The 21,014-nt window shown below is 40.5% G+C and overlaps 2 protein-coding genes across 2 annotated transcripts in view; both read left to right on the top strand.

Annotated features, from left to right (window-relative positions):
• Positions 1-233: 233 nt before the first annotated feature.
• Positions 234-2,386, top strand: Adam21 (ADAM metallopeptidase domain 21). Its single transcript, XM_051196250.1, has one exon. It carries the CDS (start codon positions 270-272, stop codon positions 2,367-2,369), a length of 2,100 nt encoding a protein of 699 aa, XP_051052207.1. The 5' UTR covers positions 234-269; the 3' UTR covers positions 2,370-2,386.
• A 14,947-nt stretch (positions 2,387-17,333) lies between these two features.
• Synj2bp (synaptojanin 2 binding protein) overlaps positions 17,334-21,014 on the top strand; it is a 62,038-nt gene continuing 58,357 nt past the window's right edge. The window contains exon 1 of the mRNA XM_051196252.1: positions 17,334-17,529. Coding sequence (XP_051052209.1) covers positions 17,466-17,529 — 64 coding nt within the window. The 5' untranslated portion in view covers positions 17,334-17,465. The remainder of the gene's footprint in view (positions 17,530-21,014) is intronic.

Genomic DNA, 21,014 nt, shown 5'->3' with positions numbered 1-21,014 from the left:
CTCACCCCAGAACTCTTCACTCTATTTAAACCCAATCCAAAAACATTGCCTTGACTCATCAATCAGTATTTTCTCACCTGAATATCTCACTTTCAGCACCGCAGCTCTGATGGTCCAACTCTGCCAGGACACCATCTCCATCTCTAAATGTCAGCACCACTCCCTGATCAGCTCCAGGGGAAGAACCAGAACAAGAGTGTCTCATATTCAGTCTTTTTCTGCTCTGGACATATGGCTTCATATGGTTAGATGCAGATGCTGAAGCACTCATGGGAGTCACTCTTTTGCTGCTCTGCCTTAAGGTGTTTCTGTTCCCTAATGTCTGCTCACAAACTGGGTCCTCTCAGTACCTCAGTTCTCCAGAAGTGGTCATCCCCCTCAAGGTGACCAGCAGGGCCAGAAATGCAAAAAATTCAGGATGGCTCTCCTACAGCTTGATATTTGGGGGCCAAAGACATGTTGTCCACATGAGAGTCAAGAATCTGTTGCTTTCTACTCACTTCTCTGTGCTCTCCTACACAGAAGAATATGCCATTCTCAAGGAGTACCCCTTTGCCCCTAGTGACTGTTACTATCATGGTTTTGTAGAGGGAGTCCCTGAGTCTTTAGTTGCTTTCAGTGCCTGCAATGGGGGGTTTCAGGGAGTGTTACAAATGAATGGCTTCTCCTATGAAATCGAACCCATCAGGCACTCTAGAACATTTGAACATCTAATTTATACATTAAACAACAAGATGCAATTTCCACCTATGATGTGTGGTTTAACAGAGAAGATGATGACATACCAACACTTTGGACTTGGAGATGCTGAGATGACAGCTGTGAAGCAAAATTCTGGAAAATTGTGGACCCGCACATGGTTCCTGGAGTTGGCTGTAGTGGTAGACTATGGCTTCTACACTTACTCTCAAGGCAACTTGTCAAAGGTGCAAGAGGATGTTGTTCTCATTGTTAACATGGTGGATTCCATGTACAAGCAGCTGGATACCTATGTTACTTTGATTGGCATTGAGATCTGGAATCGAGGAAATGCCTTCCCAATGGAAAGCATACATCAGGTCTTAGAAGACTTTTCTCAGTGGAAACAAATCAGTCTTTCTCAGGTACCTCATGATGCAGCCCATATTTTCATTAGAAGCTCACTTATAACTGTACTTGGTATAGCCTATGTTGCAGGAATATGCCATCCTCCTCTTGACTGTGGGGTTGAAAATTTTCAAGGAGACTCCTGGTCTCTTTTTGCCAACACTGTGGCTCATGAGTTAGGCCACACTTTTGGCATGCAGCACGATGAAGAATTCTGTTCTTGTGGGGAAAGAGGTTGTGTCATGAGTACTTTCAGAGTACCAGCAGAGAGATTCACCAACTGCAGCTATATCGATTTTATGAAAACTACTTTAAACCAAGGAACTTGTTTGCACGATCATCCTAGACCAGGGCCAGTTTTTCTGGTGAAGCGCTGTGGGAATGGCATGGTTGAAAAAGAAGAGGAGTGTGATTGTGGATCTGTTCACGAGTGTGAACAAGATCCCTGTTGTTTGTTGAACTGTAACCTGAGGCCTGGGGCTGCCTGTGCTTTTGGGCTTTGTTGCAAACACTGCAAACTCATGATGTCAGGGGAACTCTGTAGACCAAAGGTCAATGAATGTGACCTTCCAGAGTGGTGCAATGGTACATCCCACCAGTGCCCAGAAGATGGCTATGTACAGAATGGGGTCTCCTGTGGTGTCAGTTCCTACTGCTATCAAAAGCAGTGTAATAACCATGACCAGCAATGCAGGGAGATTTTTGGTAAAGGTGCAAGAAGTGCATCTCATGACTGTTACAGAGAAATGAACTCTCAGGGAAACAGGTTTGGCCACTGTGGCACAAATGGAACAGTCTACCTAAAATGTAGAATGTCAGATATATTTTGTGGGAAAGTCCAGTGTGAAAATGTGGAAGACATTCTCCATCTCCAGGCTCATTCTGTTTTGCAGAACATTTATGCCAATGGTGTCACCTGCTGGAGTGCTGACCATCATCTAGGGATGGACGTACCTGATGTTGGTGAAGTGAAAGATGGCACCACCTGTGGAACAGGAAAGATCTGCGTACACAAGAAGTGTATAAGTTTGTCTGTCCTTTCAAATGCCTGCCTTCCTGAGACCTGTAATAGGAAGGGGATCTGTAATAACAAGCATCACTGCCATTGTGACTATGGGTGGTCCCTGCCTTTCTGCCTGCACAGGGGCTATGGAGGTAGTGTTGACAGTGGTCCAACATCTCCCAAAAGAAGAGTCAGTATTATTCAATTGTCAATAATTGTGACTGTTTTGTCTTTTCTCACTTGTCTGATAACTGCCAGACTGTATATACTATATCATTGAATACCTTCTGGTCCCAAAGAGACCAGAAGGCTTGTTTGCCTGGTTAAGAGGATATATCTAACTTAATATCCTATGCATTCATTTTGGCAACAAAAATATTATTGTATGTATGAATCTAAGCATATTTCTGGGAGTTTATAGAAAGATGATTCTTCACATTTATCAGTACCAAAAATATTTTCATCAGGTACAAGTAATTCTTAATGTGTTCTTGGCTGTTGTTTATTATCTCAAGCATCAAAAAAAAAACTTGAGAAATGATAATAACTGACCCACCCTACTGCTTGGATTTATTTAGTAATCAAAAGTGAAGAGGGAATCTTTGTTAATTGTTGTTCCTTTCATTAAAAACTCATGACCTGATGGCAGATATTATTCTGTACATGTTTCTCATTGGTGAGGTGGGGTCAAGAGACGAGAAGAATTCTGGGAGGTTAGGTAGAGGAGGAGTCGCCATATAGTGGAGGAAGGAGTAACAGGTCTGGACTCTTCTTTGGTAAGATAAGACCACGTGGACATACATAGATTAATAGACATGGATTAATAATTAAGACACCACTAGCCAAAAAGAAGCCCTACTCATCAGCCAACAGTTCATAATTAGCATAGCATCTGGGTGTTTATTTGGGGGCTCAAGGGTGGCGCCGGCAACGTGGGTTGTAAGAACTTCCAATAGAACCTGACAAAAACTTAAAAATGGATTTTAAAAACAAAAGAACAGAGGCAATCACAGCTTCCTGGTAGCAGCATTTTCTGAGGTGAGCTCTGTTTACCAGGCATTCTCCAAGACTGTTGGAGGCTTGTATTTGGCTCCTTTAAGAGCAGTTTTCTGACTCAGCATAAGCAACAAAAACTACCACAAGGCTCTTTTACCAAATTAATAAGCAGTGTTAATGAGCAGATAAGACTTGCATGACCAGAAAAAGATAAAGATTTACTGTTAAGACAGATTCAGGTGAAGAAAAAAACTCTAAAGGGTTAACAGTGTGCTTTTAAAAAATACATAGGCTTGAGAAACGAAAAAGGATAAGTGGTTAAAAAAAAAAAAAAAAGGAATAGAGTAGTGCTAGTAGTGGTGGTGCATGCCTTTAATCCCAGCACCCAGGAGGCAGAGACAGGCAGATCTCTGTGAGTTCAAGGCTAGCTGTACACTCTGGTGTACAGAGTGAATTCCAGGACAGGCAAAAGTACACAGAGAACCCCTTTCTCAAAAAATGGAAAAAAAAAGAAAGTAAAAAAAAAATAGAGTAATAAAATGCCATGTAAAGGTGGAAAATAGACAGAGGGTCTGGATACTGTATGCTATTATGTTGTCTTTAAATTGTTTGATTGCTGAGGAAAGAGCTATAGGTGCAAAAATACATTTGATTATAAATGCTGCTGGATTAATCCAATCTATATATTTTAAAAGTACCTTGACTTGATGTAAGTCTAAAAACATGTTACTTTGGAAAAAAGATTTTATTTGTGTTTCTACAGAAAATGAAAAGCTGTGAATTCCTTCCAGACTAATATGGTTTAATGAAGCAAGACCCCCTGAAGCAGTGGCCTGGGTGATTCAACTTCCAAGACACCTGGGAAGTCTGTCAGACACACTGTGGCCTATGGCTGAAGATGGATGCTTCAACGTTACTGAGGAACTTTGGATGACTGTCTAGGCAGCGAGATGTCTCTGTCAATTTTAGAGTTTACATATTATCCTTCTGTAGTCTTTGATGAAATTGAAGATAAATAGTTATGATAAAAGATAAGGTACATAAAACTGTAGACCCACAAAGATAGAATAGATGATAGAAAAAATTTTCTGAATGTTATTGAACTAAATATTGTGATTATAATTCTTGTTTAATAACTGTTTTGTTATATATAATTTGACTATTTTAAAGTTACAACCTTTCTTTTTATTTAGACAGAAATGAGGAGATGATGGAGGATGTTATTCTGTATGTTTCTCTTATTGGTTGATGAATAAATCACTGATTGGCCTGGCAGGAAGATAGGTGGGACTAGGAGATGAGATGAATTCTAGAGGAGAGGTAGAGGAGAAGTTGCAATGTGAGTCTGTGAAAATAGGACGAGAGTCAGGCATTCACCAGTAAGATAAGACCATTTCTGCTATACTGGCACTCTATAGAGCAGGCTGGCCTTGGTGGCAGAGATGGTGGCTATACATGGACTTGACAACATGAACTTTCATTTACTAAGGTTGACTTAGTTATGGTTTCTGCTAAGTTCCAGACCAACAGCAGAGAGCAGCACCAAGCCTTCAATATGACACCATTCCACAGGGTGACCAGCCAACAACCTGATGGCAGGTTGACTACATTGGGCAATTTCCTTCCAGGAGGATATAGTGCCTCCTTAGGTGTCATTCATATGTTGGTACTCTTTAAAAGTAAACTGAGTCAGCTGGGTATAAGTGGTGCATGCCTTTAGTCCCAGCACTCGGCACTTGCGAGCCCAAGGCCAGCCTGCTCTATAGAGTGCCAGTATAACCAGGCTACACAGAGAAACCTTGTCTCTCTCAAAATAACAACAACAACAAAAAAATAAAAACCCAAACAAACAAAACCAAAACAAAAAAGTAAGTTGAGTCCAAAAATCCTCATATATGCTTACTTATTGGTTTTGTTCCTCTAGAGAACATGGCTAATACAGGAAGCAATATTTGCCTTTCAATAACAACTCTGAAAATCAGTGCTCTCCATTCACCCATCAGAATACAATGACTAGCAAACTGGATTAGAAAACATCTATTTTTGCTGCTTCCAAGACATCTTATGGAAAAAGAATGCAAAAAAAAAAAAAAAAAAAAAATGTGGTCTAAGCAAATGGAACCAGTTAGCAAACAGGTGCTATTCAGTTATCTCACAAAACACAAAGCAGGCTTCATGGGCAAGAAGGCACAGTGGATAAAGGCACTTGCTGCCATGTATGAAGACTTGAGTTCTGTTCCCAGGAAGCACATGGTGGAAGAAGAGCAGTGATTCCCACTATCTGTCCTCTGACCTCCATACATATGTAAGTGCCCACATACAAGTGTCTCATACTTGCAACACATGCATACAAAATAAGTAAATTAAAATCCAATACAAATTACGAAACAATAACAACAACAGAAACAATATAGTCTTGAAACCAATTCCTTTTGTTTTGTTTTAGAGACAATGTCTCATTATGTAGTTTTGGCTGTCCTGGAACTCACTATGTAGATCAGACTGGCCTTCACAGAGATCAGCTTGCCTCTGCCTCCCAAGTGATGGGATTAAAGGTGTGCTTCACGAGATGCAGAAATCTACAACGAACCAATGGGCCAAGCTCCTGGAGTACAACCAAAGTGAGGGAGGAGCAATAATATGAACAAAGGAGTCAAGAACATGATTGGGAAGCCCACAGCATCAGCTGACCCAAGATAGTGAGAGATCACTGACTAAGGTCTGACAATTGGGGAACCTAAATAAGACCAAATCCCTTAATATAGATGACAGTGGTGTGACTAGGACAATATATGAGGCCACTGGCAATGGGTCCAAGACCTAATACTAATGCACAAACTGACTTAGTGGAGCCCATTCTATACGGAGAGATACCTTGTCCAGTCTAGACACAGGTGTGTGGGGGGTGGAGAGAGAGGTACCTGGTCCTACCTCAATGAGATGATGTAACGGACTTAGTAGACTTCCCAGGGGAGGCCTTACCCTCTCCATGGAGCAGATGGGAGAAGTAGGCAGTGAGGGGAGAGGGAGGAGGAGAGAGGAACTGGGATTAGAATGTAAAAAATAAATAAATAAATAGATAAATAAATAAGGTATGCTTTGCTAAGCCCAGATCAAATCAGTCTTGTCAGAGAGATAAAGTAGGTTGCTTCATACTGATCAAGGGATTAATCCATCAAGAAAATATATATTGTAAATAATATAAATCATATATAGGACATAATATATAAATAATCAGAAAACTCTAAAACAAATGGATGAATTTCTACATGGATACAATCTAGCAAAGCTAGATTTAAAAAGATTTACAACAACCAACATGATCAAGGCAGTAATTTAAAATCTTCCATTTAAGTAAATCCTAGAGACAGATAGATTCAATTCAGAATTTTACCAGACAAACAAGGACTAACACCAGTATTACTCAAAATATTCTATACTGGAAATGGAAGGAACACTTACAAAATCTTTCATACCAAAACAAGATAAATATTAACAACAACAAAAACAAGAGAATAATAAGCCAGTTTTCTTGATTAACACTGATACAAAAATTCTCAATAAAAATACTTGCAAAAGGAATTCAATAATATATCAAGATGTTTTTTTAAAATCTCAATCAAGTTGGCTTCTTTCAGCTGATACAGGGATTCCCTAGTGTACACAAATCAATAACATAATTCTCATAGAGCCTCAAAGATAGAAATATGATCATTTCAAGTGATATTTGAAAGGCCCTTGACAAAAATCCAACATGCATTGTGCTAAAGATCCTAGACAACCAGCCCTAGTGTCAGATATCTTTAATCCCAACACCTAGGAATGAGAGGCAGGATGATTCTGTGAGCTCCAAGCCTTTCTAGTATACATACCAGGTCATCAAAGAACTTCATAGTGAAACACTGTATAACTAAACAAAACGAAGAGAGACCCAAATTAAGAGAATCAGAAACAAGGAAATATAATATGAACAGGGAAATATTACAATAGACCTAAAAATTCAAAATTTATAATTGAATACTTAAAAAACATGTACTCCTTTTTTTGGGTGGGGGGAGGGTCCAGTCTATTTGGTGTTCGGTATGCTTCTTGTACTTTCATGGGCATGTCCTTCTTCAGACTGGGAAAGTTTTCTTCAATGATTTTGTTGAGTATGTTTTCTGCACCTTTGAGCTGGGCTTCTTCACTTTCCTCTATGCCTCTTATTCTTAGTTTTGGCCTTTTCACTGTGTCTCACATTTCCTGGATGTTTTGTGTTAAGGATTTGTTGGATTTAAGATTTTCTTTGGTCGATGAATTTATTCCCTTTAGTTTATCTTCAGCACCTGAGATTTTCTCTTGGACCTCTTGTATTCTGTTGGTTATGCTTGCATCTGTAGGTCATGATCGTTTACCCAATGTTTCTATTTCCAGCATTCTCTCAGTTTGTGTTTTCTTTATTGTCTCTATTTTAGTTTCGGGTCTTGAACTGTTTGAATTGTTTCCTTCACCTGTTTGATTGTTTTTTCTTTGCTTTCCTTACTTTCTTTAAGAGATTTGTTCATTTCTTGCATTTTTTGCTTGGTCTTTTCCTCTATTTCTTCCAATTTTTTGTTTGTCTTTTTCTTCCATTTCTTGAAGGGATTGTCTCATATCATCTTTGAGAGCCTCTATCATTTTTATGAAGTTATTTTTTTTAAGTCATTCTCTTCTGCTCCCTCTGCTTTTGTGTGTTCAGGTCTAGTTGGTGTAGAGTTCCTAGATTCTGGTGGTGTCATACTTGTCTTTATATTATTGAGTGTTTTCTTGTATTTCCACCTTCCCATCGCTTCTTCTAGTGGGTGCACTTGGAGTCTCTCTCTATCCTGCTCTCCCAGTGGGTGTAGGTGAGTCAGGAGTTTGATGTCTGCAACTCTGGATGATCCAAGCTCTCTTGGAGGTCTCTCCTCCAGCAGAGGGCAGGCAATGGGTCCAAAGATCAGGTGAGTGTGGCCTCAAGGTGGTCCCTTGTGGATAGGTGGGTCCAGTGTGCTCAGAGCAGACCCAGGAAGTTCCACGGAGGTGGAGGGGTTGTTGGGCCCTCACTTTGGCCCAATGCTCACCCTGAGCAGTGGGCCCAGCAGGACAAAGGGTGAGGGGAAGGCAGGCTTTGGATGGTGTATTGAGCACAGTACCAGGACTGTACTATCCAGGGCCAGGATAGTACATTCACAACAGTCAAAAAATATCTATGGATAAATCCGAGGAGGTAAAAGACCTTTAAAATGAAAACTTTACATCTCTGGAGGCAGAGTTTCAGGAAGATACTAGAAAATGAAAAAAACAAAAACAAAACAAAACAAAAAACAAACAAACAAAAAAAAAAAACGCCCCATGCTCATGAATTGGTAGAATTACTATTATGAAAATACCCATTCTACAGGCTACAGAAACCCACAGAGACAGTTGACCTGAACAAGGAGGAGCCAATGGGCCTCCAGACTGATAGCTGGGAAACCAGCATTGGACTGGCTCAGACCCCCTAAACATGGGTCTCAGTTAGAAGGCCTGAGCAGTCTAAGGGACCTCTGACAGTGGAACCAGGATGTATCCCTGGTGCACAAAAGGACTTTGGGAACACATTCCCCATGGAGGGATACTCCCTTAACCTAGAAGCAGGAGGGAGGGCCTAGTCCCTATTCCACATGACTTGACAGATTTTGTTGATCCCTCCTGGAAGGTATCACCCTCCCTGTGGAGTGGGGGTGGGAATGGGACAGAAGGATAGTCGGGGATATGGGAGAGAAGAGAGAGAGGGAAGGAGGGAGGGAGGCAGTGAGGGAGGGAGGGAGGGAGAGAGGAGGGTGAGGGAACTGGGATCTATATGCAAAATAAGAAAAATACATAAATAAATAAAAAAAAAAACCAAAAATACCAATTCTACCAGATCTGGTGCAATCCCAACCCAAATCCCCAAAACATTCTTCACAGAAACAGGAAAAAAATATCATATGGAGCCACAAATGTATTTAGAAACGCAAATCAATCCTGAGCAAAAAGAACAATTCGGGAAGGATGACCATTCCAGATCTCATGATACATTACAGAGCTACAGTAATGAAAACAATATGGTATGGCATGGGCACAAAAAAAAAAAAAAAAAAAAAAAAAAGGAAGGAAAGAAAGAAAAAGAATAGACATGTAGACCCATGCAGCAAAATAGAAGAACCAAACATGAGTTCTCTCAAATATAATCATTTGATATTGAACAAAGATACCAAAAAATCATACCCTAGAGAAAAGACAGTGTCTTCAATGAATGGTGCTGGGAAAAATGTATTCCACATGTAGAAGAATAAAATAGACCCATATCTATCACCCTGAACAAAAATGAGATCCAAGTGGATCAAAGACCTCAATGAGAAACTTAAAAAACTGAAACCAATAGACAAAAACATCAGCAATCCACCTACAAGATACAGGCACAGAAGGGCAATCTGAGCGACACCCCATCTGCCCAGGAATTAAGGCCAACAATTGACTGGTAGGATCTCATTAAAAATCTTTTGCATAGTGAAGGAAACAACACAGATTAGGACTGCAGTCAGGCAGGCTATTTTCACTCTCCTACATTCCCTCCTTCATCCCCTCTTCATCGTAGCCCTGCAGCAGTTTTCTAGCAGGTGCCCCTCCCTTCAGATCCCCTCCATTTTCTGGGGACTTTACTGGACCTAGGTGCAGGCCCAGCTTTCCTCTTTCTTGTGGACTCTCTCAGGCCTCCCATTGCCTTTTGTCAGGCACAGATACCTAGAAACAACCTCTACCTGGGACCTCTACTGGCCATACCAGGAGGGGACTCAAGGAGGTGATTTTCTTTCTCTTTTTGTCCGACATTAAGATCTCTGTAGTTTATTCTATGTGCACCGGTATGAAGGTATCAGGTCTCTTGGAACTGGAGTTACTAACAGCTGCGAGCTGCCATGTGGGTGCTGAGAACTGAATCCAGGTCCTCTGGAAGAGCAACCAGTGCTCTTAACCACTGAACCATCTCTCCAGCTAAAACAACAACACCCTGAAATTCACATGCAAATGGATGGAGCTAGAAGAAACCGTCATGAATGAAGTAACCCAGACCCAGAAAGACAAACACAGTATGTACTCACTCATAAATGGATATTAGACAAAAAGCAAAGGATTACTAGTCTACTATCCACAACCCTAGAGAAGCCAGGAAACAAGGAGGACCCTAAGAGAGAGGAGAAATAGGATCTCCTAAGCAAATTTGGGAGGATGGGGGGAGGGAGAGGGTGGTAGAAGGGGAGGAGAACATGAGAGATAAGGAAGGTTGAGTTGTGGGAAGGACAGAGAAGGAGAACAAGGAAAGGGATACCTTGATAGAGGGAGCCATTGTGGGGTTAAAGAGAAACCTGGCACTTGGGAAATTCCCAGAAATCTACACTATGACCCCAATAAAGAATCTAAGCAATAATAGTGGAGAGACTACCTTAACTGCCCTTCCCCTATAATCAAATTAATGACTACCTTAACTGCCATCATAGACCCTTCATCCAGTAACTGATGAAAACAGATGCAGAGATCCATTGCTAAGCACTGGGCCGAACTCCTGGAGTCTAGTTGTAGAGAGGTAGTGGTAATATGAGCAAAGGAGTCAAGACCATGTTGGGGGAAACCCACAGAAACAGCTGACCCCAGCAAGTGGGAGCTCACTGATTCCAGGCTGACAGCTGGGGATCTGCATAAAAGCAAACTAGGCCCCCTGAATGTAGCTGACAGTTTATAGGGCCACTGGCAGTGGGAACCAGTATTTATCTCTAGTGCATGAACTGGCTTTTTGGAGCCCATTTCCTATGGAGGGATACCTTGCTCAGCCTAGATACAGAAGGGAGGGCCTTGGTCCTGCCCCAAATGATGTGACAGACTTTGATGTGGATTGGGGGGGTGATGAGGGGAGAGGGAGGACAGGAGGGTAAGGGAACTGGAATTGGTATGTAAAATAAGACTTTTTAAAATAATAAAAATAAATATAAAACAACAACAACAACAAAAAAGATCTCTATAGTTGCTGGCCCTTGATCCCAGTACGTGGGAGACAGAGGCTGGTGGATCTCTATGAGTTTGATGCCAAATGGTCTGCAAAGAGAGTTCCAGGACAGACAGGGCTGTTACACAGAGAAACCCTGCCTCAAAACAAATAAATCTATAGTCTTAACCTGGGTGTGGCGAGAAGCATGGTCTACATAGTAAGTTACATGACAGCCAGTGATATATAGTGAGACTTTGTCTCAACCATCACCAACAATGAAACAGATCTTTCCAGTCCCACTAAGCTCAACTGTTTGCAAGTGTTGCTCTTCCCACACAATTTCATTCACTGGAGAGTTCAACTCTTACTATAGACTTTTGGTCCCTTTAGCCTTTCCTCCCTGTCTCTCCACATCATTCTTTGTCTTTCTGAAATCTACTTGTAGGAGCCCCTTCTCCCATCACACCTCCAATCCTTGGGTATTTCACCACTTTGTATGGACAGGATTTGTGGAAAGTGCAGTGAATGTGCTGAGCCATCTTGCATGCCCATGTGTGGATGTTTTTGAATAGTGTGAGTGCAGAAACACTTCCATTTATTTCATGCATCTCATTTTAGTATCATATACATTTTATACTGAACCCTAATTCTGTGATAATCTTATTTCTGTGAATAGGACTTTGGATGTTCTATTCCTCTCATTATTTGCACATTCTCTCTCATTAGGTAAAGGTATATATATATATATATATATATATATATATATATATATATATATATAAAATTTGTTACTTCCCACATATTGGTGGTTCTAATCTGTTATTTATTTCATGTTTTGAGGTTATTTTTGGTGGTGGTAGTCCTGCTTTCTTGTCTTTGAAACTTCTAGTGAAATCTTTCTCATTTTTAAGTGTGTACACTCATTGCTACAATGCTCTTCCCTTTGACACATTCCACAAGTTTTGATGTGTTGTATTTTCCATTTGGTAGATTGTATTTTCACTTGGTATGTATTACTGGCCCAAGAAATTGACTAAGATCAATGTGTTTGTGATTGAGTTTCCTAATAATAATTTTAGTCATGTTTCTAAATTTAATCAAGTGGGGACCCCATTGTATTCCCAAGATTGTTAGTGAATAATTGTTCCCTGTTGGTGGCAAAGGTTTCAGGGAAATTTTTAACCCTAGGGGATTTGGAGGTTATGGGAACTGCCATTTTGTGAAGTTAGGTTAAGTCTCATTGACATGTTGTAAACCCTCAAATGGGCAAAGGTGGTTCTGGGTATATGGATCTGGTCATGCTAAGGCAGTTCAGATGTAACTGGAACAATGTAAATCTTCTGTGTAAGATCAAATTTTTGATACCCCATTTTGTGAAGCTTCCAAAATTCCCACTCAGGCATTTTCCTGATGCATGAGAAAGCATCACAATGCTTGAAGATGTTGAGGCCCAGGGTTGGAACATTTTTAAAGGATATATTATTAGTACTGCTATTTCGTTGCCACTAGCATGCCAGTACTTGGGTATCAAAGCAGCTGCCTTATGATTTATAGGCAAATTAATGCTCTCAAAGGTCTTCTTAATAGAATCGGAATTTAACAAGACAATAGTTTTGACAAGTAGAGGGAAAGGGCGTCTTTGAAAAGAATCATGAGCTCTGGTTTCAAGGTATGGCCTTGAGAGTAGAATAATAGACTACTGGACAATGCTAAGTTTATGGGACAGAATGCCACCCCCTTATGAGGCACACTATGCTACATTGGTCTTAACAACAATGATTAAGATGAAGTAAGCTGCTTTCCAGTGTAGAAATGTGCAAGGAAGAATGGTTAAGTCTTGGATGAGACCTCTTAATCCTACTCTCATGTTCCCCTTCTTTGCTTCTCCACCCTTCACTGATGGTCATATTGACCTGGCAGTCCTTCCCATTTATACTTGTGAATACATGCATCAAGAATGCAAAACGGGCAATTTTATTGGCATTTCTTCATACTAGCCAAAGTTCAGATCCTTTCCTAGATATTTCAACATGCTGTCCTAAAAGCTTTTTAATTTTTATTTCAACATGTTTTACATTAACGTCATTTCATTATCTTTTTCATCTAATTTGGTCATATTGTACTTTATATAGATTCTTTGTGAGAAGATTGGTACACACATGTAGTGCCCGTGCTACAATCTGTCCCACTAATCAGGGGAAGGCCCAGAGACAAGACATTGTCGGGTCATTCGTGCAATAGGAATGCCGTTTATTGAGGAGAAGGAGAGGGCTTATATACTGACTCACAGCACAGTGGGAAATAATCCAGGGTCAAGAGTGCAACTTCTTAGGCTTAATACCTCCCCAGCAGATGTGTGTTAGCAAATCAGGAAGAGTACCAACAACAACTCTGGGGCAAGATGTTCCAGCTAAGACTGCCGAATGTTCCAGCCAACAGCTCAGCCTTGCCCAAGGTGCCTCGGGGATCCATGCATGCAGGGCCACACACACACACACACACACACACACACACACACACTACAGCTAAGACTGCCACACACACACACAAACACACACACACACACACACACACACTCTCTACAGCTAAGACTGCCGAATGTTCCAGCCAACAGCTCAGCCTTGCCCAAGGTGCCTCGGGGATCCATGCATGCAGGGCCACACACACACACACACACACACACACACACACACACACACACACACACACACACACCGCCCAAACAAAACAAAACAAAACAAAACGATGGGTATAATCTCATAAGCCTTTACTTTCAGCACTCAGGAGGCAGAGGAAGGTAGATCTGTGTGAGTTCCAGGCCAGTCTGTTCTACAGTTAGTACCAGGACAGCCAGGACAGCCAGGACTACACAAAGAAACTCTGTCTCAAGACAAACAAACAAACTCTGAAACCAAAGAACATAACCATGTTAATCATGTTCGACCATGATTAATAAGAACACAGTCTGGGAATTGGGGCTCAATGTGGGATAGAAAGATAGAAAAGCCAGGTTCCCCAAAATTGCTTCCTTGTCAGCCCTGGACCACCTCTATTTATAGTTCCTTATTATGTGAGAAATAAAGTTATACTTGCATATAGAATTAGGTGCATTCCTCTGTGCTAGGCTTGCTTTGTGATCTGTCTGTAGCCTGTTTTGTCAATGTCATCATGTAGACTCTATGTTTCATTCTCTAGTCTCTAATTTTAATGCTCCTGTCTCTCCTGATGCCATTCTTTTCTTTGAATAGGGATTCCTATTTCCTATTTTTGTCCTTCATACATATTAAGCTTTCTCATTTAAACACTGTACTTCATCAGGGAATATGGCAAGTTACACTAGCACCTGTCACACTACATTTTACTATCATTTCTTGAACTCATTTAGTGACTTTTTTTTCACTATATTATGTGCTTCCTTTCAAAATGTATGCTCAGGTAAAAAGAGTGATATTCTCAGTACAGAATTGTGGGTTTATCCCAGTCTTCAAGAAACTTTATGGGATTTTTAGTTTTCCAAATCTCCTTATCTTAATTTTTTTTTCTTTTCAAAACATTTAAAAAAAAAATCGATTCTCTGAGAATTTCAGAGAATTTGGATTCTTTCCCATTTCTTGTTGATGTCTTATCTTTCTGGCATTCCAGTAACACTTGTTCATATCTTTTTTAAAAATTTTAATTGCTCTCATGATCCTTTTATTCCCTCATCCTACCAAAGTATGTGGAGGAATGTTACATGTAAGGCACTCAGTCTGATTGGGTTTTAAGAGTATAAATATCATTTTGAAATTTTCACTATAGAGCTGGGCAGTGGTGGTGGTGGTGCATGCCTTTAATCCCAGCACCCAGGAGGTAGGAACAGGTAGATCACTGATTTTGAGACCAGCCTGGTCTATAGACTAAGTCCCAGGACAGTCAGAGCTACACAGAGAAACCCTGTCTTATAAAACCAAAACCAGAAGAAAACAAAACAAAACAAAAACAAACAAACAACAAACAAAAAAAACCCAAAAACCAAATCAAAACAAAACAACCTTCCTCCCAAAAGAAGATTCACTTAATTGAATCATTTAAACAAAGTTTAAGAAGCTATTATCACTTCATTTTAGGAATGGAGAAATAGAGTTTGGAGATGTTAGACTATTTCTCTAAATCAGCCAGGTGGAAGAGTGTTAACTGAAAGTTGAGGGAAGGCTGTTTGACATCATTGTCTGTGTTCTTTTCTTAGTTCATGTTCTGTTTGTGTGAATGTATTAGAGGTCTTCATGTTAGTGTTTGGGAGTAGATGTAAAGAAGGTACAGACCCTTGGTGGCACCCTCAGTAACCTGAACAGTTCCCTAGAACCTTAAGGACTCAGCTTGGGCCTTTGATAATGAAAACCATTATCAAGGATAACCAGTATAATAGCAGAGTTGACAGTTTTACTAAAGATATTTTAATTCATGCTTATGATGAAGATTAGGAAACGATGCACTTGGAAGAAAATATGGCACAGTGAAGAGTATAGATATGTGCTTCTAAGAAACATGTGTGCTCATTGCTTTTGCAGTACTCATATGTGAGATTTATGTGGTTTGAAGTTACTGTCTTACTACTATTTGGTTGTAGATGGGCACCCAACAGGATTACAATAGACAGAGTAGAGGTGTAGCCCTACAAACATAAAGGAGGGTAGGATATCTTTCTGTAGACAAAGTTACATTTGGTTTGAGATTCTCAGGCAATTTCTAGACAAAGGAATGAGGCCTTGCCCGGGGCTATACACACTGAGATCTGAAGCTTAGGTCATTGTCAAATTTTCATACAACTATGCAGGAAATAAATATTAACTATATGTCAGTAGCCTTTACAGCAAATGTTAATTCTGATAGAATCCTTGCTCAGCTGGCAAGTGGTTTTAATCAGACTCCGAGATGATGCTCCTCCTCCCATGTTTCATAGGTTCCCTGTCTTCCCATCCCGTCTCATTCATATAGAATCCACCTCTGACTTGTTTTGATTAATAAACAGTGGTTGCTGGCTTGATTTTTAACTGTAAGGTCTTTATGCTGACTATGCACTCTTCAATTCTCTAACACCTCCAGTAATCAATCCCTTTTTCTCACCCTATACACATTTAGGGTCACCTGCCTGGTTCCTAAGGCTTTTTATCTTTTGATCCTTGAAAGTTCCTTCAACCTGTTTGGAATATCCTATCTCAAAAGTCAAGATGGCCAGGAACGTCACATCTTTTTGTTTGTTTGTTTGTTTTGTTTTGTTTGATACAGGGTTTCTCTGTGGTTTTGGAGGCTGTCCTAGAACTAGCTCTTGTAGACCAGGCTGGTCTCAAACTCATAGAGATCCACCTGCCTCTGCCTCCTGAGTGCTGGGATTAAATTAAATGCATGTGCCACCACCTCCCGGCAGGAATGTCACACCCTAAGTTCCGCAATCATCTTGTCAAAAAGAAATGACATTTCCACTCCCCCCTCTTTGGAGTATTTTTCTTGATCAAGCCTATAATTTAATTATCTCTTCTCTGTATCTTTGTATGTACACACATTTAAGTTAGATAAGCCTGCCAAAGACACAAACCAGGAATATATACTTCTTTTTAGAAATAAAGTGTCTTATCAGCTGTAAACCAGGTAATCTTTTCCTTAACACAGATCTGTGATGTAAATTTCAAGGAAGAGGGTGCCCCCATTTTCCTGTCATGTGCGTCAGCGTAGGTGCCTAGCTTTAAGCAGTGAATATTTGCTACACACACACACACACACACACACACACACACACACAGAGAGAGAGAGAGAGAGAGAGAGAGAGAGAGATTGTATTTTCCCCCCCTTTGGATAAATTCTATTAACTAACACAGAGTGATGTACACGGGGCGTGGATGTATTGGACTGTGTCTACATCACACAAAAGGTACAATTTTCTGGCCAAATATACAGTCTCACCAGTGAGGTTTGATGTCTTTCCCAGTGAGGTTTGAGGCTCCTAAGAGTAAATCCTCCTCCTGTTTCTGTTTTTACATTTGTAGATATGTTGAGACTTTATTTAAAATATCAACAGTATGAGTTATGGCCCATAGTTTTATTACCCTCTTCCCGTGCCCTCCTTCCCACATGCTTTCCCACCATAGGCAAGCATTGTACCTTACTCATGGCACCTCAGTATCTGCCTTGGGAATGGGGCTAGGTAACGGAAAACACTGGTGGGCGCGGAGAACCACCACTCCCAGCATCCTTCGCGCTCCCAATGCCTGCGGTTTCCTCTTCCGGTCCGGCGGCTGAGGAAACTGTAAAAGCTATGCTGAGGACGCGGCGCGGAGCTTGATTCACCTTCATCTGCTCGGAGCGGCGGCTGACCCCGGGCTTCCACCCGGTGAGCCGTCAGACATGAACGGACGGGTGGATTATTCAGTTACGGAGGAAGAGATCAACCTGACGAGAGGACCCTCGGGTAGGCGCGGGGCGTGGAGGGAGTCTTGCTGAGCTCGTTGGTTTTGCGAAGCTGGGTTTACCTGGCTGGAGAGCAGGCAGGCCCGACCAAGTGGCTTCCAAGAAAGCTGTCGGGCACGACGAAAGAGACCATTGGCGTCCTTTGTAGCTAGATAACGGACCCTGGGACTCTGGCTCCCAACCCAGTGGAAGTATCGCAGACATTTAGGGCCGGGAAGGGTTTCTATCTGCTGGTAGTAATAGAAAAGTCTAGATAAACGCCCGCTGTTTAGACAGCCTGTAGTGAACGCCACATCCGTTATTCAGTTGCCTGGATCATCCTCGTTTATGTGACGGCCCGTTCAGGTAAAAACGAGAGCAATAAACGGCGTTGTTCTCTGAATGCACAGCCATTTCCCTGGTGCTAGGGTCCTGTCTGCATTTCTGGGAAATTAATTTGCAGTGTCAGCTGGAATGCTAAAGCAGGAGGAAGGAGAAGACCTACTACAGAAGTTTCCAGACCTAGAGCCACCCCAGAATTACGTGGGCTTTTTTTTGTTTGTTTGTTTGTTTTGTTTTTACTTTTGTTCTAATAAACAAATTAAAAATCTCTTCTAGTTCCACCTTTAGGGATTTGGATTCAGTACGGATTAAACAATTCTTTAAACACTAAATGTGATTCTGACAAGAAAATTTCCACTCAGCCCTGCTGTGCAGTTTTCCTCATCGCTTGCTCATGGCTGGATTGGCTTTTTTTTTTTTTTTTTTTTTTTTTTTGGATTGGCTTTTTAACATTACTACCTAGTGCTATTGTCTCCCTTGAACTTCATTGTATTCTTTATGGCTGTAACATTTTAGGTTTAGGGTTAACTATTTATGACCAAATTTTTATCTAACATCTTACCGGTTGTCTGTCTGGTTGGTTTTAATTTATTAGCGGAGCAATTTAACGGATGTATGCTGTAGGTTCTTGTCTGTAGAGTGGTGGTTATGAAGTGCATTGTGTTTGACATATAGTGTTAGGGTGAAGCCCAGTTACTCCCTGGAAATTATTGAGAACATTGTCTTGACACATTGTAAGCAGTGCGTATTTGCTATTATTATCATTAGTGAATGAATGGCTAGACTGACCCCAGTAAGTTCTGCTAACTTAACAGTATTTCAAGAGTTGAATAAATCATTGGTTACTGTGAATTTCTATTCTACTTAGAATAGTCTGTCTTCTTTTCTCATCTGGAAGTTTGCAATAACTTAATCTCTACTGCTCACTTATTCTGTATAAAGCACAACTTTCAGAATTAGTCATATTTTTTTGTCCTCCTGTTAGAAAATTGGAAGTGGCTCTGATGGGAGTAACTCACTGCTCATCTTTGTAGTTTACTTAGAAGCTCTGTCCTGGTTGATGTGTTTTTGTTTTTTATTTTTTATTTCATTTGTCAGCTTGGCAGAAGCTAGAGTTATCTGGAAAAAGGAACCTCAGTCGAGAAAATACCTCTATCAGATTGCCTGTAGGCAAGCCTGTGGGATATGTTTTTGGTTGGTGATTGATGTGGGATGATCACTCATGTGGGCAGTGCCACCCTTGGTAGGTGGTCTTGGATTGTAAGAAAGCAGGATGATCAAGCTGGTCAGCAGCAATACCGCAGTTCCTGTCTCCAGGCTCCTACCTCGAGCTCTCTTCATGATGGAATGTTACTTGAAAGTGTGAGATTAAATAAATCACTTCATCACTTAGTTGCTTGTGTTATGGTGTTTTGTCATAGCATTAGAAACCTAAGATAAGCTCAAAGACTTTTCATTATGTCCAGGTGTTTGAATTTAATTTTCTTATTTCATAACTATTCTCTCAATATTTATTGACTTTTAAGGCTAATATGGTAGAAATGGATTTTTATTACATTTATTTAGTTATTTGTGTGGGGGGGCAAAGGGGACCTGTAGAGCTCAGAGGACAACTTTCAGGAGTCAGTTTTCTCCTTCTATCATGTGGGTCCCAGGGATTGAATTGTCAGACTTGGTGGCAAGTACTTCTTACCCACTGAGCCGTCTCACTCAGCAGTCTCAGATCTTTAAATAAAAGTCCATTTTCCTGTACTTTTCATCTTCTCTTCTTAGGATCAGTTGAGATACTCCTTTCTAATTGCTTTGCAAGTACATAATGGCATCTAGTTCTTTAACCTAAATATCCTTCCATGATACTACTTTTTTATGATATTTGATTTTTTTTTTTTTCTCTGCCTAATGGAAAGAACCTAATGTACTCTCTTTGCAGTGGTATTACAGTAATTTTCAGGGTCTTTTGATGAGAGCAGGTTTCTGATACTATTCTTGTTTAAGCACTAAATTCAACATAATATCACTATTTGAACCTTTGGGCATTTGGAAGGACATTGTCTAATTTCTAAGTTTTTTTTTTTTTTCCAGATCTGAAGTTTCTAGTCTTAGTATTTTCGTCAAGCATCAGAACTAGGGAAAGCTCCTAGGACTAAATAAGAGATTAAATTATATCTGGTTAACATGTTTTTACACAAAGCAGTGTAATGTCTGTGTTGTAGTTATTCATTTAAAAATAAAGAGTGAATTTATCCATTGAGTGACTTCTGGAACTTTCATAAGTATTTCCAAGTTATTAATCAGGGTTCTCTAAGAGGACTAGAATCAATAGAATGAATATGTATATTAAAAGGAGATTTATTAGATGGGCACTTACATGATAAGGTCTGAGTAGTCCAACAGTGCCTGTTTGCCTAGTGAGGAGGTTGAGAACCTGGTAGCTACTCAGTCCATGAGGCTGAATGCCTCAGCAGACCCAACCTGTTCCTGGAGAGCCACTGGCTTTTAGTCCATATTGGAAATCCAAAGGCACTGGGTTCTGATATCAGGGAAGAAATGTAGCAGTAGCAGTAGGATGGATGGACCCAAGAAACTGGGTGATTAAACTCAGGCTTTAAAGAACCAGCTTTCCCCTGTGAACTGCATGTCCATGGTACTGCCTGCAGTTTAAGGTGGGCCTTTCTACTTGAAATAACGTGTTTGCTTATGGCTAGTCTCTTAGTTGATTTCAGATTCAGTAAAATTGCAAACCCAAGATTAACCATCCCAGTGATGCAAATCATTGAACTTCCATGAAAAAGTAATTACAAATTTAGGATTGAATTTGGCAAAAACAATCATTGGAAGCTTGTTGGTTCAGTAAATGAGGAAAGGTTTACCACTTCCCAGAGGTAATTCTTGGTCTGTATTGGTCTCAGAGTCTTCATGGTGACATCATGAAGAATATACACAGGGAAGAAGTCAGCCATTACCACTAAAAACTTGGGGGTAATTTTGGTAGTGCCATAGGAATCTTCCTGTCTACAGGAGAAATATAAGAAGCCTCTGATTCTAAGTATACAATTCTGTACATAGGCAGCATTGTCTGGTTTAACTGTGTGAATGTGAGTATGATTACTTCTTTGTGCCAGAGCAGTGTCGGGCATGGATCTTGGATATTTGCAGTTTTGTAAG

The sequence above is a fragment of the Phodopus roborovskii genome, unplaced genomic scaffold (genome assembly GCF_943737965.1).
Source record: "Phodopus roborovskii unplaced genomic scaffold, PHOROB, whole genome shotgun sequence".
NCBI classification, from domain to species: domain Eukaryota; kingdom Metazoa; phylum Chordata; class Mammalia; order Rodentia; family Cricetidae; genus Phodopus; species Phodopus roborovskii.
This window is presented reverse-complemented; position numbering and strand designations above follow the sequence as displayed.

What these genes read in the sequence shown, in the direction of transcription:
- Adam21 (XM_051196250.1), top strand. Translation starts at nt 270, where the DNA reads ATGGGAGTCACTCTTTTGCTGCTCTGCCTTAAGGTGTTTCTGTTCCCT.